Source organism: Sphaerodactylus townsendi, linkage group LG12 (assembly GCF_021028975.2).
Source record: "Sphaerodactylus townsendi isolate TG3544 linkage group LG12, MPM_Stown_v2.3, whole genome shotgun sequence".
Lineage (NCBI taxonomy): Eukaryota > Metazoa > Chordata > Lepidosauria > Squamata > Sphaerodactylidae > Sphaerodactylus > Sphaerodactylus townsendi.
Genome location: NC_059436.1, coordinates 39,881,821 through 39,908,135, shown reverse-complemented (window position 1 = coordinate 39,908,135; position 26,315 = coordinate 39,881,821). Strand labels below are relative to the sequence as shown.

Below are 26,315 nucleotides of genomic sequence, written 5' to 3'. Positions count from 1 at the left end.
AAGGCTTCCAGTTCTGTAAGGCATCTTCAGTAAGAAGAATTTCAAGTGCAGGTATTGGGGGGAAACGTTTCTTATGAAATAGACTACAGACTATAGACTACAGACATCAGTTCTTCTGGAGAAAGCTGCTACTTTGGAGGATGGAGTCTATGATATTGTACTTTGTCTAGGTCCTTCCATTCCCCACCCTCTTCCGACTCACCTCCAAAATCTTCACTAATTTCTCCTTTTGTAAAAAAAATAATTATTTTTCACAAAGTTACGAAAATGTACAAAAAATGTAAGGAAAGAAAGAACAGATAGATACAAATGACAATGATACTACATGGATCTGCAATAATAATTATTTGCCTCTGCAGAGTAGATTCAGTAGGAGAAAAAAATCTTAAAAGAAAATCAAAATTAAGACAAGCAGAAAAAATAATAAGGAAAAAACTCACGAGGAAAACAAAACTCAAGAGAAAAGAGAAAGGAGAGGTGAAAGGGCTAGCTCACACCTACTGATCCTGGATATTTTCAGAACGAGTGGGTCTGTTAAACAATCCCCAATTAATTCACCTGCCAAATTTAAGGTCCCCAGAACTGGGGAGGCAAGAATCAGACTCTGTCTGGTCTTATACTGACAGATTGCCCCTTTCAGTAGTGTGTGGCAGGCAGTGTGGAGAGCTCAAACTAGTTCAGGGGTAGGGAACCTGCGGCTCGAGAGCCGCATGCGGCTCTTCTGCCCTTGCACTGTGGCTCCACGAGCTGAGCTGCCGGCCCCATCCTTGCCCGCCCTGCAGGCAGCAGGGCGGGTGCACCAACTGCTTACAGTCAGCTGGGTCAGCAAGAACCATGGGCTTCACCCTACGCCCGCCCGTTGGAGCTGGGTAGGCAGCTTTCCCCGTGGTGGCTGGCAAGGCCGGAGCCAGCCAGCACCCCTTCATCCCTTGCACCCAGCCCTGCAGGCAGCAGGGCGGGCGCATCCATGCGGTTCTCAGAATGAGCGGAGTAAAAGGTAAAAAAAACCCCTATATATATAGTGTTATCTTTATTTTAAATGTCAAGAATTATTTGCGGCTCCAAGTGTTTTCTTTTCCCGTGGAAAACGGGTCCAAATGGCTCTTTTAGTGTTAAAGGTTCCCTACCCCTGAACTAGTTAAAGCACCATCTTCCCCAGAATTTCTCAACCTGTGCTCAAAATGTCACTTGGTTTTGCATTAAAAAATGAGTGTTTTAAATGGGAAACGTTGGTTGAATGTGTCCATTTCTGATCTGCCCGCAAGATGACCGTGGCGGCCATTGGGTCTGTACTTTGTATGAGATTCTTCTGACATAGGAACTTCAGGTTTCAAGGCTGGGATGTAGCTCGAGGGAGCGAGTGCTCAGCTTTCAAAGCCTGCTTCAGGCTCAGAAGGCAACAGCATAGCAACGCACAACATCTTCTCTGGTAAATGGCAGGCAGTTTGAAGCCTCTGGCTTGGGCAGACCTCCTATGGATTTTAGGAGTCTGGCTTTCTGTCTTCATCATGTAAATGGGTCAGCCTATCTTAAGAATAGCCTGCTTCCACATGAATCTACCTGTGGCCACCTTTAGACATCTTGATTTCGGAGCCTTTTCCATCTGAGAGGAGATGGGTGGCAACCTGGGAAAGGCCCTTCTCAGAAGTTTAATATGGATATTCACCTTATTAAGTTGTACTGATATTGTCACCTTTAATAGGCATAATTCAAGTGCACAAAATGAGTATAACATTTGCAATAAACATAATTTAGCTTATAAATACAGCCAGAAATCCAACAGGTGAGTGTAATGTATAGTTTTGATATCCAACTCCACTCATAAAGTAATCTGCTTGTTCTTGAATCAATTAAATATTTTTTCTTTACCATGGAGACAGACTCAAGAAAATATCTTCATGAACTGTACACAGAAATCCAACAGGTGAGCATGTTCCAGTAATAGTTTCCAACTCCAGTAACGTAATCTGTTTCTTCATAGGTACATATCATACACGAACGACACAAAAACATTTCCCTAAACTGCAGTCAGAAATCCAACAGGTAAGGACAATGCAGTATTGATATCCAATTCTAGTCATCATCATCACCTTTTTCCCTTGTAGGTTAACCACAGAAAAGGACAAGTGTGTCCTACAATTTCCAAAGGCTGCAGACAAGAGATCCAACTGATAAATACAGTTCATAACTATTGTTATCATGAACTGGAAAAAATATTTTATTTTGATGTCAACGGAGAACGACGAATAATTGACTCATCTTCTAAAGATCTTAGAACCAGCCAAAACTTCTATTCTATATACACGGATGAATTAAAAACATCACAGGAATCAGTGGAATAGTGCTAGCCGTGGAATAATACTAGCTACTTTCGGCATCTCCTTCATCAGTTTCCACTATATTCACATCAATCCATGAAAATTAACTCATAAACATCTCCAAGAAGCTCCAGCTTGATAACAAATAGGCAAAAGCTCCAGCCATCACCAGAAGTTGGCAACCCTATCCTAAGTTAGGTGGAAAAGGAGCTTTATTTACTTAATAGAGTAAGTCTTTCAGTTTGCTGCATCTCAGACTCAGGCCATTGACCTCTGGGGTCTTGAACCGGAAAACACACCCTACAGGTCCAAATTTGGGCACAGCTTCCTGTGCATGTGAATATCTTGTGGCTGATACCCAATGGCATATAATCACAAATTGACTGAGCAACTGGGAGACGAGGCCTCGGTGATCTTATTACATTTTAATGTTACGATTTAATGCATCGAAGCAATTCTTGTTCCAGAGCATATTCTACAATACCTGGAGAACGGCGTTCTCAGGAGATGTATCTCTGAGATAGCAGAGGTGCAGCCGAGCCTCACCCTTCTTCAGGGTGTGCAACTGAGCATTTCTCAGTTCCACCCTCTGAGAAACAAAATTTCATCTCTCAGGAACGCCCACATTACTTAGCAAGAAATACATCTATACTCCAGCCTCTAGAAACAAATGCTCAGGTTCATGGTAGGCTCTCAATTTTTGCGAGCTGCTGCCGAGGCCTCATGCACTTTGCTGTTGCTGTGCATGCTCAGGAGCATGACTTAAAATGTATCCAACGTCCTCTGTGGTTGTGTGTTGCAGAGGAAGCTCAGTAATGGCGAACAGGTTTTCTTTCAAAAATGGACCCCACTCTACTTTCTTTCAAGGATGGACTTGTGGCATCAAGTCGCTTCTGACTTAAGGTGACCATATGGATTAATGTCCTCCAAAATGTCCTATAGCTAACAGCCTTGTCCAGATCTTGCAAACTGAGGACTGAGGCTTCCTTTATACAGTCAATTCATCTTATTTTGGGTCTTCCTTTTTTTCTGTTGCCTTCAACTTTTCCTAGCGTTATTGTCTTTTCTAGTGATTCTTGTCTTATAATGTGACCAAAGTATAATAGCTTAACTTTAGTCATTTTAGCTTCTAGAGAGAGTTCAAGCTTGATTTGATCTAGAATCCTCAGATTTGTCTTTTTGGTGGTCCATAGTATCTGCAAAACACTCCTCCCACACCACAGTTCAAAGGAATCAACTTTACTCCTGTCAGCTTTCTTCTTTGTCCAACTTTCACACCCATACAAAATAATGGGGAATGCTATGGCATGAATTAACTTGATCTTAGTCGCCGGCAACATCCTTACAATTAATTTCTGGCTCCTTCATGATTGCCCTTCCCAGACTCAATCTCTTTCTGATTTCTTGGTTGCGCTCTCCCTTATAGAGTTAAGGAGCAGAAAATCTTGAACAATTTCAATTCTTTCATCGTTAACATTAAAGTTGTATTATTCCCCAGGACTCATTACTTTCATCTTCTTGATGTTCAGCTGTAATCCTGATTTGACACTTTCTGTTTTAAATGTCATTAATAGTCACCAAGTCCTCTCTGTTTTCTGCCAGTAATGTGATGTCATCTGCGTATCTCAAATTGTTAATGTTCCTTCCACCAGTTTTCACTCCTTCTTCCTTAGGTTAAGCTCTGCATATGGATTGAACAGATAGGGAGATAAAATGGATCCTTGTCTGACCCTTTTGCCAATTGGAAACCATTTTGATCTTCAGTATTCTCTCCTTACAGTACTCTTTTGTCTAGAGTACTGGCTGCATATTAAAACAGTCAGACCCTGTGGCACACTCATTTCCTTTAATACCAACCATAGCTTTTCATGATCCACATAGTCAAAAGCTTTACTGTAATCTATTAAACACAAGCTGATTTTCTTCTGATATTATTTCATATGCTTCAGTTATGAACATAAATTTGCAATATGGTCTCTCATGCCTCTTCCTTTTTTGAATCCAGCTTGAACATCTGGCATTTTTCATTTCATATATAGTAACAAGCTTTGTTGAAAGATTTTGAGCATCACTTTAGTTGCGTGAAAAATTGATGCAGTGTTCTATTAGTTGCTGCAGTCTTTGATGTCTCCTTTTTTGGAACTGGAATGTAAATTGACTGTTGCCAGTCTGTGGGTCATTGCTGGCATTTTTGTTTGTTAAGATTTTTTATTTTATTTTTATTTATTTCTTAAATTTATATACCGCCCGATCCCCGAAGGGGATGGGTTCAGTTTCTGTGGTTTGGAATAGCTCAGTTTTGATGGGTTCAGTTTCTGTGGTTTGGAATAGCTCTAGTGATATCCCATGAACTCCTGGTAATTTGTTTCTCCCAGCAGTTCTTAGCGCAGCTTTTACTCCACTTTCTAAAACTGTAGGGTTCTTCCTCAAAAGATTCTTCTTCAAAGGAATCTGTTATTCTTCCATCTCTTTTGTATAATTCTTCAATGTATTGTTCCCATCTTGATTTTGTCCTGTTCAGTTAATGTATCTATGTCTAATCATGCTTTAAATTTCCTTTTGATATCTTGGATCTTGTGGAATAGAGGCTAGCTTTGTTGTTATTCTTCTTTGTTGTTATTTTCTATTTCTTTAAATTGTTATTATAATAGTTCTTTTTATCTCTATGTATGAGTCGCTGGACAGTTTTGAACTTTCCTTTTGCTTCCTTTCACATCAACAACTAAACATCCTTTCAGCATCCAAATAGCTGGGTAAAAAGAGAAAACTATTTTTTTCCTATCAGTAACATTAAAAAACTACAAGTACTGATTAATTCTGTCGCCAACCCTAAACTCCCTATGGCCGTGGTGGCGAACCTTTGGCACTCCAGATGTTATGGACTACAATTCCCATCAGCTCCAATTGGCCATGCTAGCAGGGGCTTATGGGAATTGTAGTCCATAACATCTGGAGTGCCAAAGGTTCGCCACCACTGCCCTATGGTTACCAACTTCCTGATCTCCAACTGATCTCCAAACTACAAAGATGAGTTTCTATGGAGAAAAGGTAGACTTCACGGAATCACATATCCCTTGGGCTCCCTCCCCATATCCCACCCTCCCCATGCTCCAGCCCCATATCTCCAATAATTTTTCTTTGTGGAACTGACAACCCTCATTCCCATGCTTAAGGCCCTTATCTTAGGTTTGAACAGGGCAATTTGTAAACATTAACAGCAGCAACCATCAAGTTACAATATGCCCGTTGACAAGCTTTGCCTTGGGCAGTAATGACGCCCAAAGCCCAGGTCTTCCATAGATCCTGTGGAAACTCATTATTATGTGTCATTCATTAGGTTGGTACCTAAGGGTTGGGTCCTATGATTCCATTCTGCTAGCAGTTGATCCTTTCTGTAGTGCAAATATGCCTTTCTCCAGAAGAAGAAGTGTGTTTCCCAGGAGGAAAGCTTAACTGTAAATGGAATGGAATTATAGAACCCAACATCAATTAAAGAAGTGAACTAAACCAATGTAGTTTTAATTCAATGATTAATCAATTAAATCTGCACCATTAATTTCTCAGGTTAAAAAATGAGAATGGAGTTTTGACAACCCACTCTACAAAAATTATGGAGGAATTCGTTTACTTTTATCAAGAACTTTATGCCTCTGAGAACCTGGATAAAGAAAAATTAATCTTTTTCTAAAGAAAATAAAAATAGCCAAATTAATAAAAGAAGGTAAACTGAGTTTGGCAAGAACCATGGAGCCCCAGAAAGTTATTGCAGCAATTAAATACTTTAAAAATAACAAGGCTCCTAGGCTTGATAGTTTGACCCTGGAATATTACAAGAAATTTTCTGCTAAATTTTACCCCCCACTCAGTTATGCTATAAACTGTGCTATAAACTTTCCGCAAGCCTGGACTACCAGTAAAATATATCAAATATAATCAAAGTAATCTTTGATTACAATTACAAAATATATCAAATATCAAAGTAAAATATATACCAGTATAATATATCAAAAAGGCAAAGACCGCACTGAGGTGGGCTCATATGAACCTATAACTCTCTTGAATGATAATTATAAAATACTCACCTTAACATAGCTTTGAGAGTTAATTTGTTGGCCCTGTGCTATTTACTCTCAGATCAACTGGGCTATATTTCTGGCTGTAACATGTCAAGTTAGGTACATAAAGTTTTCATTTTCCTGGAATTTCTCAAAGTCCATCTGCTCACATCTTTCTTGATGTAGAAAAAGCAATTGACAGATTGGAGCATCAATTCTTCATAGCTTGTTTGAGGGAATTTGAAATTGGCAATTATTTTTTTCCGTGAGCTGAGATAATTGATCATTGCTCAAAGTTGATATTAACAGTGCAGTCCTAAAGAGAGTTACTCCAGTCAAAGGCCATTCTTTTCAATGAGTTTAGACTGGAATAACTGCATAGTTTGGATAATATACTTTTACCTATCTGGCAGAGTTGTAAGGCAAGAGTGTTAGCTGATTGTTAGCTGATGTTGACATGACTCTTGCAGTTTGTTTGTCTGTCATTCTCATAATGTAACTACCGGTATGTTAAATAAAACTCCCCAGAATGTTATGTATAGTAAAGCTGCCCAGAGAGATGTTCAGAAGAAGTATATTTCAAAAGAATTAAAGAACTCACCTGCCTATGAGAATACCCTAGCATGACACTAGCATTAAATGAGATGGTATAGTCTTATTTTTAACAAATGTTACTGTTTCTTTGAAGGCTTTAAACCCTGTTTTGGAAATTTATTCTAAGGCTTAGGAGTATAAATTAAGTATTAAAAGATCAGAAGTTATGTTTGTGAACTATGAACCCTGTAGTGTAAGTAAAGAATATTGGACAGCCCAGATCAAAAAGTGCACAGGCCCAGTGAAATATCTGATCATTACTATATCTTTGGATAAAATGAAATTATATAAGAATACATTTGGTCAGGGCATTAAAATGGTAAAAGATAAAATAACTACCTGGAAATCCCTTTCACTATCACATTTTGATAGGATTAACATTTTAAAAATGGTCATGCAACCCAAACTTGATTTTCTTATTTTTAAATATCCCTCTGTGTATATCTGATTAAATGCTGAGTGGCAGAAGATATTCAATGACTATGTCCGGCAATAAGAAAAAAATTAAGGATAGTTTGGACTGATGCCCATGTGATAAATGAGGAATGTGTTTTCTAACAGAAAAAAGAAGTAAGATAAGAGGATGCAGCGGTTGACCAGGGTAGAACAGGATAAGACCAGCTGAGGCCAGTTGAACTACGGAGATAGCCTAAAGGGCAAGGATTGCATCGCATGCTTAATAAGCTAATGCATATTAACTTTTACACCCCACCCAGAATAAGGGGCGTCGATAATGAACATACAGGAAGAATATGGGAGGGGCCACATATTAAGGAGTAACATGCAAATAGGTGGACCGGAAAGTTGTGACTCTAAGTACTCTTAGCCAGTGTGGGAACAGAGAGAGTGTGGCGAATACGGGAGAAGGGAATAAACATGCTGTGGATATACTGTTTCAGCAGAGTCCACCCAGGTGGGTGTCTCCCCTTTATTTGCAAATAAAGCTACTTAAAACACTCTTCTGTTCACTTGATATTTGGTAAAGAAATATTGGGCACCACACCCAGATAAGATGGTCACAAGGAGGTTGTCCATTCCTAATTTTTTTTGTATTACCATGCCTCTAGGTTACACTGGATGGCCTTATGGAATGGTAGTAATGATGCAGACAATATAATCTTTGAGTAATCATTTGTAAAAATTTTATTAGGCAGGTGGTTCATACTAAAGAATACCATATGAAATATATGCCGGGGGTGAGGGGGGGGGGGGACCCAAGCTGACAAACAAGCTAGGAATTAACAAAGTTAGGAACCAAGAAGAAAATAAACTATATTATATAGTCAATATTTTTACACAGTTCACTCTTTAAATTTAAAAAACTCTAGAGTCATTAATAACTGAAATTAGAAAATGGTCATATAAATCACATAAATGGGTACACATAGCACATGACACAACAACCTAATGCATTTCAATCAGAATTGGTCTTCCTCAGAGGTCAAACACTTACACAAACTATCCTTGTGTTATGTGCAATGTGTAATCACCTATGTGATCCATGACTGCTTTTTTATTCAGTTTTTAGTTACTATAGCATGTTCTCAACCTAAACAGTGAGTATGTCACACTTAAAAAAACCATGAGAACAACGATTTTGATAATAATAATAATAATAATAATAGTAATCTTAATTGTATTATTGAAACATGGAATAAGTTTGGTGGCAAACTTTCTTCGTAGTTTTCTCCATTAACTTCCATAGCAAGAGAACTAGGACCAAGGGGAGACTGGCAAAATGTTGATTGTTTGGAATGGGGGGAAAACCTTGCTTGATAGATACAGCAACATTTATGGTAACAACAACAACAAAAATCCCTGTGCAATTCGATCCTGTATCTTTACGTTTCTCTTTCTCCAATAATGCAGATCATACCATTGGGGCACACTATTTGCATTTTATACAATGTTTTGTAAGCTGTGTGAAAATCTTGTCAAACTTTTCTCAAGAAATGGCAATGCTCTCGAGGGATGAAATTGATATTCATGTCTGAAGTTTTTTTTTCCAAAACAGAATTAGCTTTTTCAATCAGCTTGTGCGTGAGACAAAATGTAATAAAATGACACATCAATGGCACCTCTCTCCTATTAAGACTAGGTAAACGTATACAAGTGTGAATAATCACTGTTGGTTTTGTGATATGCCTCAGGCAGACTTCTTCCACATGCAGTGAGCCTGTGTTGGAGCTTAACAGATTTGGAAAACGGTACTGGCAAAGTGGATAGACTATAGCTGGGGTGTCAGAAATGCAGCTTGAGAGTCAGATTCGGCCCCTAGAGAAGACTTCTCAGACTTTTGAGCCAGCTGAGGCAACCCCCTCTCTTGCTTGCTCCTGATCTGGGAGCATATTGGGAGTAAGAGAGTGGGGTTGCCTCAGCTGGCTCGCAAGGGGTTCTGATCTGGGCTGGCAAGCCCCCTGTGAGGGCTAACCAGCTGAGGGAGTTACACTCCCCCCCAGCCCCAGCCCAATCAAATCACATTTATATCATATCTGGCTCTCCTAACAAATGAATTCAACACCCCTGAACTATGGTGCTTTTGGCGCTCCTGGTTATTATTATTTTTTACTAAACTATATAGCCTCTATCGCAAAGAAATTTAGAATATTTTCCTTATATGTTATAGTAGCCATAAAGCTGCTGTTTGCTAAACTTGGAAACAGAAAAGAGTGTGTGTGTGTTTGTGTGTGTGTGTGTGTGTGTGTGAGAGAGAGAGAGAGAGAGAGAGAGAGAGAGAGGGGCTCATTCCGCACATGCAGAATAACGCACTTTCAAACTGCTTTCAGTGCTCTTTGAAGCTGTGCGGAATGGCAAAATCCACTTTCAAACAGTTGTGAAAGTGGTCTGAAAACGCATTATTTTGCGTGTGTGGAAGGGGCCAGAGAGAGAGAGAGAATGCTATTAATTAATAACTTACAAAATGTCCTACCGTTAACAGCCTTGCTCAGGTGTTTCAGACATGAGTCAATCCATCTCAGGCTGGGTCTTCCTCTTTTCCTGCTGCCTTCAACTTTTTCCTAGTGTTATTGTCTTTTCCACTGATGTTTGATAATATGATCAAAATATGATCGCTATTAGCCTCACTATAGTCATTTTAGCGTCTAACCAGATCCAGTTAAAGGTACTGTTTTTGACTCTATACTGTCTGAGTATCTCATACATACGTTTCCTCATGTCAGTCCGAACAGCAAGGTTTGCATGCTTTCACCTCTTTGAAGACGGGGCAATCCCTGCTGGGGCAAGACTGCTTTCTGAAGTGGCCCCATCCTTATGGAATGAGCGGGCCAGTGGAGGCAGGGCTGCCTCTTCTCGCATCCGCTTTCAGCGGCAGTGTAAGGGTGTACTGTTGAGACAGGTCTTCTCCTGGTTTGGTTTTAGTGGTGATCAGTTATGCTATGTTAATTTCTTAAGTTAGCTGCTTCTTTTATTGTAAAATGCTTTGAGCAACAAGGCAAAATGGTGTAAAAATTCAGCAGACAAATGATTACTCCCCCCCCCCCAGTTATTAAAAGTATTTTTTCTCTTTCTGCAATAAATTTAGTTAGTGAAACACTTTCCTATGGGTATGCCCTATAGAATAGGCCTAAGCAGGTTTCTTGGAGCCCCATCCAAAGGGGGGGGGGGAGGGCAAATATGCTTTTACCCTGGTGAAGGGGCGATCTTGCCAGCATGTGGCTGCTGCCACACCCACCCGGCATTTGATCATCTCTCTGAATGCTGCGCCACCAGCATAGGAGGGATGGGCCGCCGGTGTGGCCAGGGGAGGAGACAATTTTAGTCGTCTCTCTTGGCTTTTGCAGGCGTTACACCAGTGGGCCATTTCTCAGACTTAAGCCAACCTTTTGGGTGGCATAGGTCTATTGAGGTCCATAGAGACTTTTCAGTGGTGGGGAGGTTCTTTTACTTTTTGAGCCTCCACTCGCCACCAGAAAGTCTCTTTGGGGGCAGCGGCCAGGCACTCGGCTCTTGGATTGGGGCTGCTTCAGACCATGCTGTTAACCTTGGACTGGAGTAACTGTCTTCATACCCCTACTTAGATCAAGGTTCTGCAATCTGTGGTTCCAGAGCCAAATGCAGAAGATCAGTAGGGGATCAAATATAGCTTTTAAAAAAGAGAAAGTGAAGTTGTGGTGGAGTAGGTGGAATGCTAGAATACCCAATATATAATGGAAATAGCAGGAAAAGATTTTTATGGGGCTTAGGGGCTACTTATGCCATTTACGCATGTGTGGTCTCCTTCACATTGAGCATACATTCCCTTTGGGTTTAATTCTGGGTTACATGCACATTTTCCCCTCTTCAGAACTCAGAGAATCCCCATGGTTTCTGAAAGCTGTTACAATGTGACTTTTTCTCTCCCTTTGCAGGGAAAGCGAAGGGAATCAGCATACATTTAGCTTCCTTCCAGTTTTCTTGCTCTTTCCTTCCCACACCACAGCAGTTTTTCCTGCTTTTCTGACCACCATTTCAGAAGGCTCAAAAGGACGGTTGCTTTAAAAAAAATTATGCTGAGACTGTATCCGTATGGCCTAGTGAAGTAATGCTGGACTACAGTCAGCATCAAAAAAAGCTGCCATGGCAGCAGGCAACCTCCCCAGACAGAAGTTGCTCAGAAGAAGACAAGGAAGTGGTGGGCAGTCAAAACGGTGGATCAGCTTGGTGAGAGACACTTTGCAGCAGAATAATCCTTGTATAAACTATAAACCATGGGAAAACCCCACTTCCTTGGAGGAGGGGGGGTAAGTAGTGCATATATAAATGATTTTAAAGATGTTTTACAGAGAAGGTGAGGTGAACAGTTGCCTGTAACTAACACTCCAAGAGCAAAAACTATGTGCAGATTTGTACCAGTGCACTAAAACTGTTGTTCTGGGCACTCCTGGGTATATTGCTACCTATTACGAGACCATTCATGTGCACTTTCTAATCAAGGACTTGCTTTGGCTGCAGAAACTTTATGGATTACTAAGCAATATGTCAGTTATCAGTAATGTTAAATTATATGTTTTCTGACAGACATTCTTGTACTGGCTTTGTCAATCTCTTGATCTGAATGTTGACAGTGTTTGGCTTATTAACTCTAAATGGTTTGCTTGACCCTTGACTTAGATCCTCTGAGCAGGCCCTGCTCACGAAGTACTCAATCTGGAAAGCAAAAGTTTGAGGGTCTATTTTGCAAAATGTTTCAGGAACTACAGAAAGCAAATTCAATAAGGCATGCAAAACATTAATAAATTATAATAATATGTGCATTTAATATTTAACGTGAGAATTATTCTTCAAAATGTATAATAGTGATTACTTATCAGTTCTTTTGATCTACTTCATCTATCTAAATTTATAACATCTAATACCATTACCAGGTTTATTATATATTGCACTATATATTTTGTGATTTTTGTTAGATTATTGTAATAAGCATTATTTCATGTTTATTATTATGCCATTTGCTATTGGCAATAACAACTATTACAATGAAGAGGCTATTGTTTATTAAATTATTGTGCATAATATCATATTCACAATTTTCTTTTTCCTCAGTCTTCCAATATAATTGTAATATTTGCTTTTTTTGTTCTGATTATATTTATAATGAAAATAAATCTTGGACTCAGGAAAAAATAAGGTATGGAAAACTCATTTCACAGGGCTTGTAGGGATTTACTGGCAATTTTTATTGTTTCTGAAACTATAGCTCTATTTTAATTTGGTTTTACAATTCCGAGCTATTATTGTCTACGCCGATATATTGTCGAAGGCTTTCACGGCTGGAATCCTTGGGATGTTGTGTAGTTTCCGGGCTGTATGACCGTGTTCTAGTAGCATTTTCTCCTAACGTTTCGCCTACATCAGTGGCTGGCATCATCCTCTGAAGATGCCAGCCACAGATGCAGGCGAAACGTCAGGAGAAAATGCTACTAGAACACGGCCATACAGCTCGGAAACCACACAACACTCCACTAAGCCGATATATTTCATTGGGTGTGAACTGGAGTAATTGCATAGGATTGCACTGCCTAGGTCAGTGATGGCGAACCTTTTCGAGACCGAATGCCCAAACTGCAACCCAAAACCTACTAATTTATCGCAAAGTGCCAACACGGCAATTTAACCTGAATACTGAGGTTTTAGTTTAGAAAACCGCTGAATTCGGCGTCCAAAGGCGTGCATTACTCGGGAGTGCATTACTCAGGAGTAAGCTTGGTGGTAGTCGGCGGCTTTGCTTTGAAGCAACCGTGCAACTCTTCGAACGGGTGAATCACGACCCTAGGAGGGTTTAGTCAGAAGCAAGCCCCATTGCCAGCAACCGAGCTTACTCCCAGGTAAAGGATAGTGCTTTAGTTCTTCACATGAAAATCAGTGGGGTTTAACAGTGCTTAACAGGGTTACCTACACTGCTTCCCCAAAACTAGGTCTTAGGTTTAATGCTAATAATCGAGCCCAGTGGTCCAGGCCAGCCTAGATGTGTTGGGGGGGATTCTGTTTGCATGTGCCCACAGAGAGGGCTCTGAGTGCCACCTCTGGCACCCGCGCCATAGGTTCGCCACCACTGGTCTATGTCTTCTCTGTAAGCCACGAAACTGAGCAAAAGCCACCATTTTAACAACATGTACATTTAGAACATTTCATACCAAAGATCACATATATTTATTTAACGAATGTATCCGGTTTTTCCCTTGTGTTCAACACAGATAATATAAGAACATAAGAACATAAGAATAAGCCTGCTGGATCAGACCAGAGTCCATCTAGTCCAGCACTCTGCTACTCGCAGTGGCCCACCAGGTGCCTTTGGGAGCTCACATGCAGGATGTGAAAGCAATGGCCTTCTGCTGCCGCTGCTGCTCCTGAGCACCTGGTCTGCTAAGGCATTTGCAATCTGAGATCAAGGAGGATCAAGATTGGTAGCCATAGATCGACTTCTCCTCCATAAATCTGTCCAAGCCCTTTTTAAAGCTATCCAGTTTAGTGGCCATCACCAACTCCTGTGGCAGCATATTCCAAACACCAATCACACGTTGTGTGAAGAAGTGTTTCCTTTTATTAGTCCTAATTCTTCCCCCCAGCATTTTCGATGAATGCCCCCTGGTTCTAGCATTGTGAGAAAGAGAGAAAAATTTCTCTCTGTCAACATTTTCTACCCCATGCATAATTTTATAGATATATGTATTTAAAATTTTTGCTGTTAAGTCCATTTTACAGGCAGTCTCCCCTATCTCAACCATTCTCAAAAATGCTTTGGCACTAGAGGGGGCGGGGTTCAAATTTGCCATCAAGGCGAGACGAGCGCGAAAAGCGCGCACCCATCTGTCACAGCCCCTTGCGCCACTTTATTGGTCGGACATGCGGTGAGCCCCGCCCCTTTACTCCTCACACTCCCTGATTCCAAACCGTCTCCCCTTCCCTGTCATTCAATCTCATTCCCTAGGAGACAGTTGCCTAGGCAGGGTACGAAAGAGGAGGGCGGGGCCAGCAGAGCAAAGCTGCCGCGGCTCCCCAATAGGAGCGCATGCGCTGAGAACGTTAACGACCGGCGCGAGACGCCTTGACGGACGCAACCTACCATCTGAGGGACGGCGGGAGCGCGCTTGTCTCGCTCGCCCCTTTCAGTTAGCCGCGCGGGCGCGAGCGGCTACAATCCAGAGGGCGGGCTCCGCCCCCTTGCTTTCTGCCAGGCGCGTGCCCGGTAGCGACGCGCGCGCCTTCCCCCCATCTTTTTTTTTTCCTGTTTATGAGAAGAGAAGGCTCCCGGGCGCGCGCCCGTGTCTCACCCCCCCCCCTCCCTCAGCCACCCGATTCCGGCCCTCCCCCCTCCCTGCCTTTCCTCTGGAGGCCGCTGGCCCACAGCGCGGTGGGGCCGGGTCTCCTCCGTCCCTCCTCCTTCGGAGAGCCACTGGGCCTGGGCGCGGCCAGGGGCTCCGAGCCTGATGGGGGCATGAGGTAGCTGCGGCTTCGAGGAAGGTGAGGGGAGGGAGAAGTGCGGCATTTGGGGATGGCGAGGGGTGTGGGTCTGTCAGTTGGAAAGGGCGGGCGGCTGCTTACGAATGGGAGGGGGTCGTCTGGTGGCTTGGTGTGACGGGTGGGCTTTGGGCATTAGGAAGGGACGGCAATGAATGGGCTGTGTGGTGGTGGCTGTTTAAGGGGTGCGGGATTAAGAGGCTGTGTGGGGCAGGGAAGTGGGCGCAGTGGGCGGCCTGGGCCAAGATCCGTGTTTGTGTGTCTGTGAACGTGAGTGGTTATGGTTTTTGTAGGGTTGTTGCATGGTTTTGTGTGGGTTTAATCGAAGCTAAGAGATAATGGGAAGGAGGGAAGGGGTGTAGGTCTGGGCCAAGATTAGCTGGGGATAGGTATTGGGATGGAATGGGAATAGGAATAGGGAGCGGGGTCTGGGCCAAGATTGTGATGGGGATGGGTTTATTCAGTGCTTGCTTGGGTTGCACTGAAACGGATTCGGGTACCTTGGGTGAGAGGCTGCAGAGAAGCAGGGGATGTTGGTTCGGTTTTATATAGGAAAGTGGGTGTAAAGCACACACAGATCTAATTCTAGTTTTGTACATTATCAAGTCAGTTTCAAAGCAGGGGTGCTACAGGAATTATGGCACAGGAGGGGATCAGTGGCATAGGGAATGGGGGAAACTGGAATTGGATTGGGGGTATGTCATATAGGAAGAAAGCAAGATTAAAATATTATGCTGTTATTGCCTTTGTGCAGCATAATATTGCATGTATAAGAACTGTCTCGTTTTGTCCATAGAAGAAAAATATAGTTTTTCACAGAGATCAGGAGGCAAGGATTTGGCTGCAGGGAAGGCCAAAATGTGGTTGAGGGGTCATTTTTGGCAAGGGTAGTGAGGCTGGGTCTTGGAAGGTAAGAAATGAGCTTAGATTGTTTTGGAGGGGCAGTTGGAGTGAGAGTGGGTTAAGAACTGGATCAGGAGGTTTGGCATAAGGGCTGTAAAGAGGAAGACAGGAATAGAGTGGGGAGGGCTTAGGTGGTTGGGAGGGTACAAGGCAGGAGCTGGATCCTGTTATTGTTATGCTTTGCTTATAAAAAATGCTAGAGCGGCCTGGGGAGGACCTGAAGCAAGTGGGAGCAAATCTAGGAGAATTTTGGAAAGGAGAGTGGTGATAGTGTAAAGCGAAGCATGATGGATGAAGGTGTTGAGGAAACGACCTTCTTTTGTTGTCTTTGTTGGAGAGCAACGCTCTGCTTGAAATGATAGGTCGAAACCCCTTCCTTTTGGCACCCTGGTCTTGGCATATGCCCAGGTTTGCCGCAGTAAGGAACATGTTGGTAAAAAGACCACTTTGCTCTACCCTTTTCTTTGATCTTGCCGTAAGGTGTCTAGTGCTTCTGTTTATCTCAGCCGCTGATCCCTCTTAGGGGTAGGGTGAAGGAAAGACACAAGGACGTAGCAGGAGTGAGAAACCCCTGAGCCTGCTTCCTTCTGTTGCCTTCATCCCCTGTTGTGAAACCCTTCCCCCACTTTTCCATTGTTGGGGAAGCCAGATGATAAGATTTCCCCTTCCAGCCGCCTGCTTGGTACCTGTCTTTATTGTTAGACAACACATTGGAGAGGGGTATCTGCAATAAGCTTAGGATGACGGATAGGAATAGTCTGGTAGTGCCTCGAATGGCAGAAAGTGGGTTTACCTTGTTTTTGAAAATATATCAGAGTGTTAAATAGCTCAGAGGCAAGGAATTCAAACCCAGATTTGCTGTAGCCAGAGATCAAACCTTCTGTAACATTAAAGTTTTGATGCTACAGAGTTTGTTCCTTTGTTATATACATGGGTCAAAATCTGTCATATTTCTTATACATTGTGATGCATAATTGGTTTCTTATTTTTGTTTTAGATGGCAGATGTTGATGTTTGTGCTGGTGGGGAAAGCATCCGAAGAAAAATGGATTCACTAACAGATAGTCCAGCTGAGATTATTCCGTTGGAACTCTATGATTCATCTCGAGCAAAAATAGCAGCTAATTTACAGTGGATCTGTGCTAAAGCCTATGGAATAGGTAAAAATCCCCATTGGGTGATTATTCTTTTCTCTCCTCTGTTTTGTATTTCTTTCTTGTCGTTTCCTTGCAAATGTTACGTAAATTTGACTCCATCTCCATCTGTGTTTTATTTTCAAATTTTATGTCAAACCAGTTTACATTCTTGCCTGTTGCAGTTATAAATGCCTGCTAGGAGCCTTTCCTTGTGAACAGTTTTTAGTTGTGTATGCACGAATCCTACTTTATCTGTCCTGCTGCACCAGATAGTACTCTCCCACAAAGATTTGTAAACACTACACTCTTGCAGGCCGCAAGCCTTTTAGTCTGCTTCTTGAGCTCAGTCATCTTGGCTAAGAGTAGATCCTTTATGCCGGGTTTGGATGGATCATAATTGATTAATAAAATAAATGATCTTGCAGTTTCTATAGTGGATGCAGGCATTCCTTTCCTTTGTGTATTGAGGTACCTTCATTCTAGAACTTAATAGTGCTTGTATAACATTGTATACACCATGAATAAATGGAAGCAGTTCTAGAAAGTACCTTATCTGAAGTTCCCGTTTTAATACAAAGATATTGAAATGGGACCTTTCTAACAGTTCTAAAGCATCATTGGAGATCTGTGTTTTGCAATGCAATGGTCCCTACTTGTTGTGATTTCTTAGATTTTGCCTTTGAGCAAGCTTCTTGGCCAGTCATCAGTACTATGCTTCTGACTGAAACAAAATATAATATGCAGTTGGAATGTAGAAAATTAGATAGCCATTTTAATCTAACTCTGCTGAACTCTAATATGCTTAATGGATTAACAATAGCTTACTTTGTGGCAGTGCTAAGTAATACAATATATTCCTGCAATTGCATTGCTCTGGTTTGTTTTCAGCTAGGGTGTTACCTTTTGCTTCTAGAACTGTGCTTAATGGGCATGTGGAACAGGGAAATTAGGAGCGTCAGCTAAGTTTTTGTTCAATTCTGCTGATTGTTTTTTGCCTTAATGATCTGTAACTAGTTGAAATATTATGTAGCTGAATATAGGTATAAATGGGCATGTTGATGTTTTTGTAAAAGGAAGACAAAACAAAAGGTATATGGAGAATTTCAAATATACAAACAGTAATCAATATTTATTCGATGATCTCAAATAATGATAGAATTATGATTGAATACATACTAATTACTGTTTACGTATTTGAAGATTCTCTGAGCATCTTTTGTTTTTTATGTTTTCACCTTTTTAGTGTATCCATCTGTACAATTCTTCAATATGATGTTTTTGTAACTCTGGCTTGTGCTGTAATAGTTTTATACTGACTTTAAACCAATAATATAAAATAATGCAGTATTCATTGATTTTTATACTGTGCCCTTCTCCCCAGTGGGGAATCAAAACAGCCAGCATTGTTCTCCTCCATTTCATCTTCACAATAAACCGGTAAGATAGATTAGGTTGTGTGTCACCCAGCAAACTTCCATTGCAGAGTGGAGATTCGAACCTGGGTCTCTCCCAGAGTGTAGTCTGACACTTTAACCAGTACATTGCATTTGTAGGAACATATCATGTGTGAATTAAGAATCTGCTACTGGCTAGCCTGTGTTTGTGTAAATAACCTCCATGGAAACAAGCTGCTTGCTTGTGACATCAGTTTCTAGACTCATAATTGCATTTGGCTTCAAAATTAATGTAAAGAAATGCTTTATTTTAATTTATAAATAAGCTTGTTAATTCACAGACCCAGTTTGGTGTAGTGCTTAAGAGTGGTGGTATCTAATCTAGAGAACCAGGTTTGATTCCCCACTCTTCCACGTGAGCGGCGGACTGTAATCTGGTGAACCAAATTTGTTTCCCCACCTGCATATGAAGGCTGTGGGATGACCTTGTGTCAGTAACAGTTCTCTCAGAATTGTCTCAGCCCCACCTATCTTACAAGTTGTCTGTTGTGGGGAGAGGAAGGGAAGGAGTTTGTAAGCCACTTTGAGAATCCATATGGTTGAGAAAAGCAGGGTATAAGTCCAAGCTCCATTCATCTTCTTCAGTAAGATGTAGGTAAAGTCAGTACTCCCATGAAACTATGAATCCGCCCTAGATCAGACCACTGGTTTGTCTACATTTGCTTTTTCTACTCTGGCACTGGCTTTCTAGAATCCTGGACCAAAAGTGGTCTGCAAAGTGATGCAGGGATTGAGCCATGGACCTTGTGTTGGCATGTGCAATGCACCTTGAGTAGGTTAATGTACTGACTTTTATAAATTAACTACTTGTTTCTTTAAATGACTCCTAACTGGATTGTATTTTTCAGTTTCTGGTGGTAGAACAATCTTACATTTTAAACACCTGCAAGCAATATAGTATTTAGAAGATATCAGTGTAATCCCATGTATGTTTCACTTCATGTAGTCTTTTTCTAGACAGTAGTTGCTATTCATCCTAAAGAGCTGTGCTGTTTAATGTTTTAAGGGTCTTTGAGTACTTGGGGGTGTGTGGGGAGAAGGGGGGAGACCAGTGAACCTTGTCTGGTGTTAAAGTGCCTGATCATATGTGACACTTATTCATATGCTGTGATTTTCACATGAGGGTTTGGTTCGGAGGGCTTCATTTCTTGATCCAGATTGTTTTTTCTTTGATACCTTTGAATAGGTTTTGGTGATTTCGCTGTGAAACAGCTTCTCAAGATAGGTCTAATAGGCTTGTTCGACTGAAAATTTTAATAAATCCGTCTTTATTCTTCTGGAACTGTAGGAGACCAGCAGCGAGCTATCTTATTTAGGCTGATGTTTATAGTTTAATATAATTACCCCTTCAATGTTGTTAAATATTGCTATGTTGTATTGATTTTAAAGTTGTAATCCATCTACAAGGTGTTTGTGAGTCAAATTGATGGGGCAAAAACTAAGTACTTCCCTTGTACTGTTAGTACTCGAAGTACTGCTTTGTAACCTATAATTAAAACTTGAGATAAAACCTGCTTGTTCTGTTATTCTCCCCCAACACAGAAAATGTGGGACTTCCCTCTAGATGTGCAAAATTGGATTGATAGAGTCTTGCACTGTCCTGATTTTGTGACAGGTATAGGAATACTATTTGGTCTAGAGCTGCTTTCCTGGGAAATCCTTTGGTCTTAATGATGTAACACTGACCTATATTATGCACATTCAAACACTGATACATTTGCACTTTTTAGAAACCCAGCACCCTGTGTGCTTAGTAGTACAGGAGGTGTGGAAAAACCTCTAATAGAAAGCACAGATGCTTGGCTCTGGGTGAACACCTGTATAGCAAACTGTGTTTACAGTATATAGGCTGCTCAGTCCTCCATATCAGTTTGAGGGGAAAAGCTGGGATGGGTTTCTTGTTTGTTAAAAGGTATCTAGAGAGTTGCGTGTGTGGTCTGACAGCAGCAGTTACGTTTAGCAATGACTAGTGCACTAGTGCGGGAGGCTGTAATACATCTCAAATGGATGGTAACCTTTTGGGGAAGAAAGAGTACTGTTTAGCAGTCAGTGAAGTTCCCTGTTCATTTCCCAGGTTGGAATGCAGAGGTTACTTCCTGGTGTCTAGCTTGAACATACAAGGTGACTGCTGTTTCAGTGCTGCTCTTTGTTTTCCCAGTGTAGAGCTGAAGTGGTAGCTCCTTCTGTTCTCCTGAAAGTTTTACAAAGAAGCTTTAGGAGGAGGTTGGATGAGGGAAGCAACAACCCCCTGAGAACCATGTGCAAGTCTATGCCATTCTCCACTGTCCTGCATATAATGTCACAATGCCTGTCTGTTTTCTTCCTTAGGGCAAATAGCCTTGAAGAAGAGATTGAGAAAAATGGTGCAATGGAAGGGTTAAACCCCCCCCCCCCCCCCAAGTATGCTTTGTACTTTTACCTCATCCTAACTGTGGCCTTCCCCACAGCAGCTTTTCAGGTTCTTTTTAAAAGTGTGGGCAATTTGATCCCAATTCTCATCTACTTTGGACAGAAATCTTTTGGATTCAGGATGATCATATTCCAAATTACAGACTGTGTTGACTAAATTTATCCATTCAGAACAGGCACACTAGAGACAAAAATTGAATTCTTGGGTACATATGTGTTTAGAGCAAGAACTACATTCCAGTAAGCGGAGGTTAAAAGATGCTGTTAGATCTACAGAACTGAGCACTGCACCTCTCGCTTATTTATGACCTTTGACTAGTATAATCAGTTTGAACAGTTCTGCCCTACGAATAACTGAGGTCTCCAAAGCCATGTTTGGTGGAATCCAGACTTTTAACAATCCTTATTTAGCTTATGTGAGTTAAGAATTTGCTTGACTGTTATTAACGGCTACATTGTATTTCGACTTAAATAAATATGAAGGGAAGACAAGTGATGAAGCAGCTTCACTTTATCTAAAGACATCTGGATTGTCATTGTTTGGATGGGAGACTCCTAGGAGATGTCTTCAATTTTATGATGGAAGAAATATTTGTGGATTTTAACAAGTGTGCCCCATTATTTTATTTACTTCACTTACCCCCGTATTAAGTGGCAATTGCATGTTAATAAATTGGAGGAGGTTGCTCAGTACTTTCCATATATTTCTCCCATTCTCCTCCCTCTCCCTCAACAAGATTATTGGAATATACATTTGGGTGGTATGGGCCGGGATACACAGGTTGTGAGGGAAGGACAGAAATTTGGAGGGGGGGGGGGAGATTTAAGCACCCTTCCCCAACTGCAAATCCTCCATACAAGATGACCCCTGAATGGCAGTTCAAGGCATTCACTGGTATAGTCTTATGGACAATGCAATTAAATGATGCTAGTGGAGGGAAATTAGTAGATCTTAATTTTAATTATGAAGCAGCTTGAAGGCCTCCCGTGAGCTACAAGATGGAATATAAGTTTGAATTTGTGGTGGTGTACATTGTGACTGATTGCTCAGCTTTTATTTGTAAAGAAGGCAGGCTCCAACTCCATATAAATATTCGTGATTAAAATCACGAATTTGGGGGATTTTAAAAAATAATAGAATGTACAATTAGAAAAGAAAGTGCTTTGCACTGTTGGTAAAGACTGAAATTCATCTAAGAATTTCAACCAAAATATTATTGGGTGAGCTTAAAGTAGTTTGGTCTTTTTGCACTTGTGATGCCGTGTGTAGATCTTGTAATCTTTTGCCAGTTTGATATTAATTCTGTTAAAATGAGGTAAAGTAATTCAAAAAATAAAAATTGATGGTACAAGTGAAATTATTTTTCTTAGGGGCAAATAGCGTTCACTTTTCTGGTGTGAGTTCAAACATGGAACGGAACTATAACTCTTCAAGTATTTGCTTATCATGTTTTTAGAACTGCAGTTTTAAGGAAGAATTAACATAATGTGTCCTACATATCTCTGAAAGTGTCAGAATATACAATTTCTGGCTGAAAACTAATTGGATTAAAAAGCATAGCTCAAGTAGGCAACCCCAGGTGCAGATACCAATAGCTGCATGCCAGCCGCTTTGGCATGACTGGCAGGCTCAGTTCTTGACCCAGTTCACAACCCAAACAACTGCCGTGCTAGCAGCACTGAATTCTGGACCCACAAAAAGTCAGTGGAGTTAAATGGTTATAAATCTTCAGTGGAATTAGGTGGCTATAACTCTGCTTAGGATGGCACTTTTGGCCTGCTATTCTCCCCATGCCCCATGATGTTGCTTGTTGACATATTTTTGTAGAGAAAATAACCATTTGGTTTGAGTACCAAACTAAGGCAATCTACTTCTGAACTCTCTTGAGACTCAGCCAATCTTTCTATATATGTAAGCAGTAACTTAGCAGAAGTACTTACTGCTGAAAGACTTTCCTAGCTGGTGCTGCTGTTAGGTGCAGCTTCTAAAACGCTCTAGAACAGGGGTCTCCAATCAGCCATGCTGGCAGGGGCTGATGGGATTTGTAGTCCATGAACATCTGGAGAGCCGCAGGTTGCAGACCCCTGCTCTAGAATAAGATACTGTTCTTTGTTAAGACCAAGACTGAGAGCAATGATTGCAAGATGGATCATACTAGCACCACACAAATTTTAAAGAAGGGACCTGTCATCTTAACTCAACACTTTTTAAGAATCCACGTCATGCAGAAGAGCTAACAGATGGCTTTAAGGCACTCTTAGAGAACCCAAAGTAGCCTTGCTATAGAAAGCTAAGCACAGCCTGCAGAAAGCTAGGAGCATAGCACTTAAGACACTGGGACACAGAGGTACTCAGGATGCTGGTTATCATCTTCTCTCACACCCACTTAAGTCTGGTGTGAGATAGAGTGGCTAACAACCCTGACCGAGGGTGGGGAGTGGCACTTTCATCAGCAGGGAGAGCTAACTGGGAGGCTGGCGGGTGACACAGAGCTCTGCAGTGCCCAACCCAAAACAGGCTAACCCCTGCAAAGCTGCTCTGGCTTGAAGCTGCACGCCAGTGCATCTGGGCACTGGCTAGGAGTTTTCCCAGAAGTGGAACTGACCTTAATTGGGTTCTATTGGGCATTTAGACTGCGAATAGCCCTACTGTAGCCAACAAACTTAGGTTTGTTTTGGGTTATGGGCTCTTTTGAGGTGACGGAGTTTTCCAGATTGTCGCTGCATTGTCACATCACCTGGAAGCCCTCAGGAGGCAGTGAGGCAGCCCTCTGGATTGGGCTGTAAAAGAATAAGCTGCAAGTCTGTATTTTAAATCTTAGTAATGGATTGCCTTATGCAAGTCTTAGCTCTCTTCTTTAAAGCATATAAATAATACTAGCCTACCTCACAGAGCCATTGTGAATTACAGGAAGATGAATATTAATATGCTGCTTTTCTTGGATTATAGGAGTGTGGATATTTTGCTTAAGCTTCCTAGTTCGTACAGTTAATTGTTTAATCTGTCCTAGGAATGGAATACAGTTACGAATTCTATAGCTGTGGCTTAATTTTAATTAACAGCTTTAATATTTTCTGAGTAAAAAGTTTATAGTAGTTTCCAAAAACAGAAATGTATCTTATATAACCAAACTGTATTTACATGTGAGAAGCTAGCAACAGGAAGATGAAGAAGCAAAACATTTACTCCAGCATCTCCTCTTTTGGTGTGCTTTTTAAAAACAGCCTGCTTAAACGCTGCAAAGTTGAAATAATAAATAAATAGGCCTATGATCTTTTCTCCCTGGCACTTAGATATTTGGCATCAGGGAACCTGTAGTTGTGTATCCCTTGATATCAGGTAAGGCTAGAGCAGGGGTAGGGAACCTGCGGCTCGAGAGCCGCATGCGGCTCTTCTGCCCTTGCACTGCGGCTCCATGAGCCAAGCCGCTGGCTTCATCCTTGCCTGCCCTGCAGGTAGCAGGGCGGGCGCACCAACTGCCCATGGCCAGCTGGGCAGTGCCGCGGGTTTCCCCTCACCCACCCCCCATTCAGTGGTAGGGTAACTTTCCCGGCTGACTGGCAAGGCCAAGCCGTTATTTACCCCCATCGCTTGCCGCCCTGCAGGCAGCAGGAAGCGGATGCTTCTCAGAATGAGTGGAGTAAAATGTAAAAAACCGCAATATATACAGTGTTATCTTTATTTTAAATGTCAAAAATTATTTGCGGCTCCAAGTGTTTTCTTTTCCTGTGGAAAACGGGTCCAAATGGCTCTTTGAGTGTTAAAGGTTCCCTACCCCTGGGCTAGAGATTGCAGCTTTCCATCATAGTGACATGATGTTACCTGATGGTCCTGTAAGGAACTCTTGCCTCGATTTCCCTCCTTGTAAAATGTAGTGGTTACCATAATGAAATGATGAGGAGAGATGAGAGACTGTCAATCACTTCACATTCAATATTCTGTGTAAAAGGTCAGTATTACTTTTGCCTGTAATGGTGATCGAAGCAGTGAGCTGAGTGCTCTGCTTTGCCTTGTAATGTTAATGACACCAGTGAATGAGCTGAGAATAGGAAGTTGGATGACTTCTAGCACGTATTTATCCCACCTCCAGGGAACTACGAGTCGTGCAAATGGTTATGTCTTCTCCATTTTACCCTGTGAAGTGTCGATTGGTAACTGATCCAAGGCCAGCCAACAAGCTTTATTTGAACCTGAAACTCTCACACCCTTGCACAACACTCTAGCCCAGTGGTTCTCAACCTGCCTAATGCCGCGACCCTTTAATACAGCTCCTCATGTTGTGGTGACCCCCAACCCTAACATTTATCCATTTTACAGATGGAGAACACTGATGCAGAGAGTCTTAGGCAACCCCTGTGAAAGGGTCGTTTGACCCCCAAAGGGGTCCCGATCCCCAGGTTGAGAACCACTGCTCTAGCCCATATATCACACTTCTCTTGAAAGAGAGACTTATCCTGCTTTTCAACAAAAAATATTCTTCTGAGCAGACAAGTAGCAGAAGGCATCAGTAACAAAACATCCACAAAAATTAATCAGAATAGTCTGAAAAGCAGGCTATAGTCCTGTGCATAGAGGCAAAGGTGGTTCCCTGACCCCTGGGGTGACATTACATCATGACATTTGCCAAGCAGACTATGTTTATGAAGTTATTTGCCACTGCCTTCCCCAGTCATTTACGTTTTACCCCCAGCAAGCTGGGTACTCATAGTTATGTGGAAATCACTGGTCCAGGCAGGAGTTGTTTTTATTGTTTATACTTTTACAGCAGATTATGGTGTATGGGTGCAAAACAAAGCAGAAAGCTAGCTGAGATTTGAAATATTATGGACTTTTTTTTTATAATGTAAATAAAAAATATTCAAATATATAACTTGCCATGCTCTGAATTCTTGGTTTGGATAATAATAAAGTAAAATACAAAACATTCCACTTGTTCAAATTAAAGCAGGAAAAACAAATTGTTGCCTCCAGTCCCTAGCCTTCTAGCAGCCTAGCCTTGTCCAAATAGAAAAAAAATATGTATGTTATGTCTGGCTGCTGTTTGGCCATAAGAATGTCTCCCTGGAAAACTTAGTCATCTGAACTGAAAGGATCAGAGTGAAATTTAGATGTTCTGTGCAGTATTTGGTATCTGGTGTTAAGGTTGTGAACTACTGAACATCTGGCTGTGGCACAGAAATAGGGTCCTGGCAAGAAGTTGTATGGGAGAGGATCCCTGCTTGAATGGTCCGAATGTAATCTTTCTTCCAATAGCAGATAGCCAGGGCTTCTGGAAAATCCACTATTGAACCATGTGGGCAAGAACTCTTCTTATGTTTTTTTCTGCTATTCCGAGGTGTACTGCTTCTAAGATATGCACTGTTTCGTTACCATAGTTCAGGGGTCTGCAACCCGCGGCTCTCCAGATGTTAATGGACTACAAATCCCATGGCCAATTGGCCATGCTGGCAGGGGCTGATGGGATTTGTAGTCCATGAACATCTGGA

At 41.6% G+C, this 26,315-nt stretch overlaps 1 protein-coding gene across 3 annotated transcripts in view; it reads left to right on the top strand.

The window, feature by feature from the left end:
* The first annotated feature begins 14,577 nt into the window (after positions 1-14,577).
* Positions 14,578-26,315, top strand: part of CAMSAP1 (calmodulin regulated spectrin associated protein 1) — a 39,038-nt gene continuing 27,300 nt past the window's right edge. For 2 of the 3 annotated variants that reach the window (XM_048512635.1, XM_048512633.1), the window contains exons 1-2: positions 14,579-14,929; positions 16,827-16,989. In XM_048512635.1, coding sequence (XP_048368592.1) covers positions 16,827-16,989 — 163 coding nt within the window. In that variant the 5' untranslated portion in view covers positions 14,579-14,929. Of the gene's footprint in view, positions 14,930-16,826; positions 16,990-26,315 lie in introns of all 3 variants that reach the window. The other variant, XM_048512634.1, reaches the window with a different exon arrangement.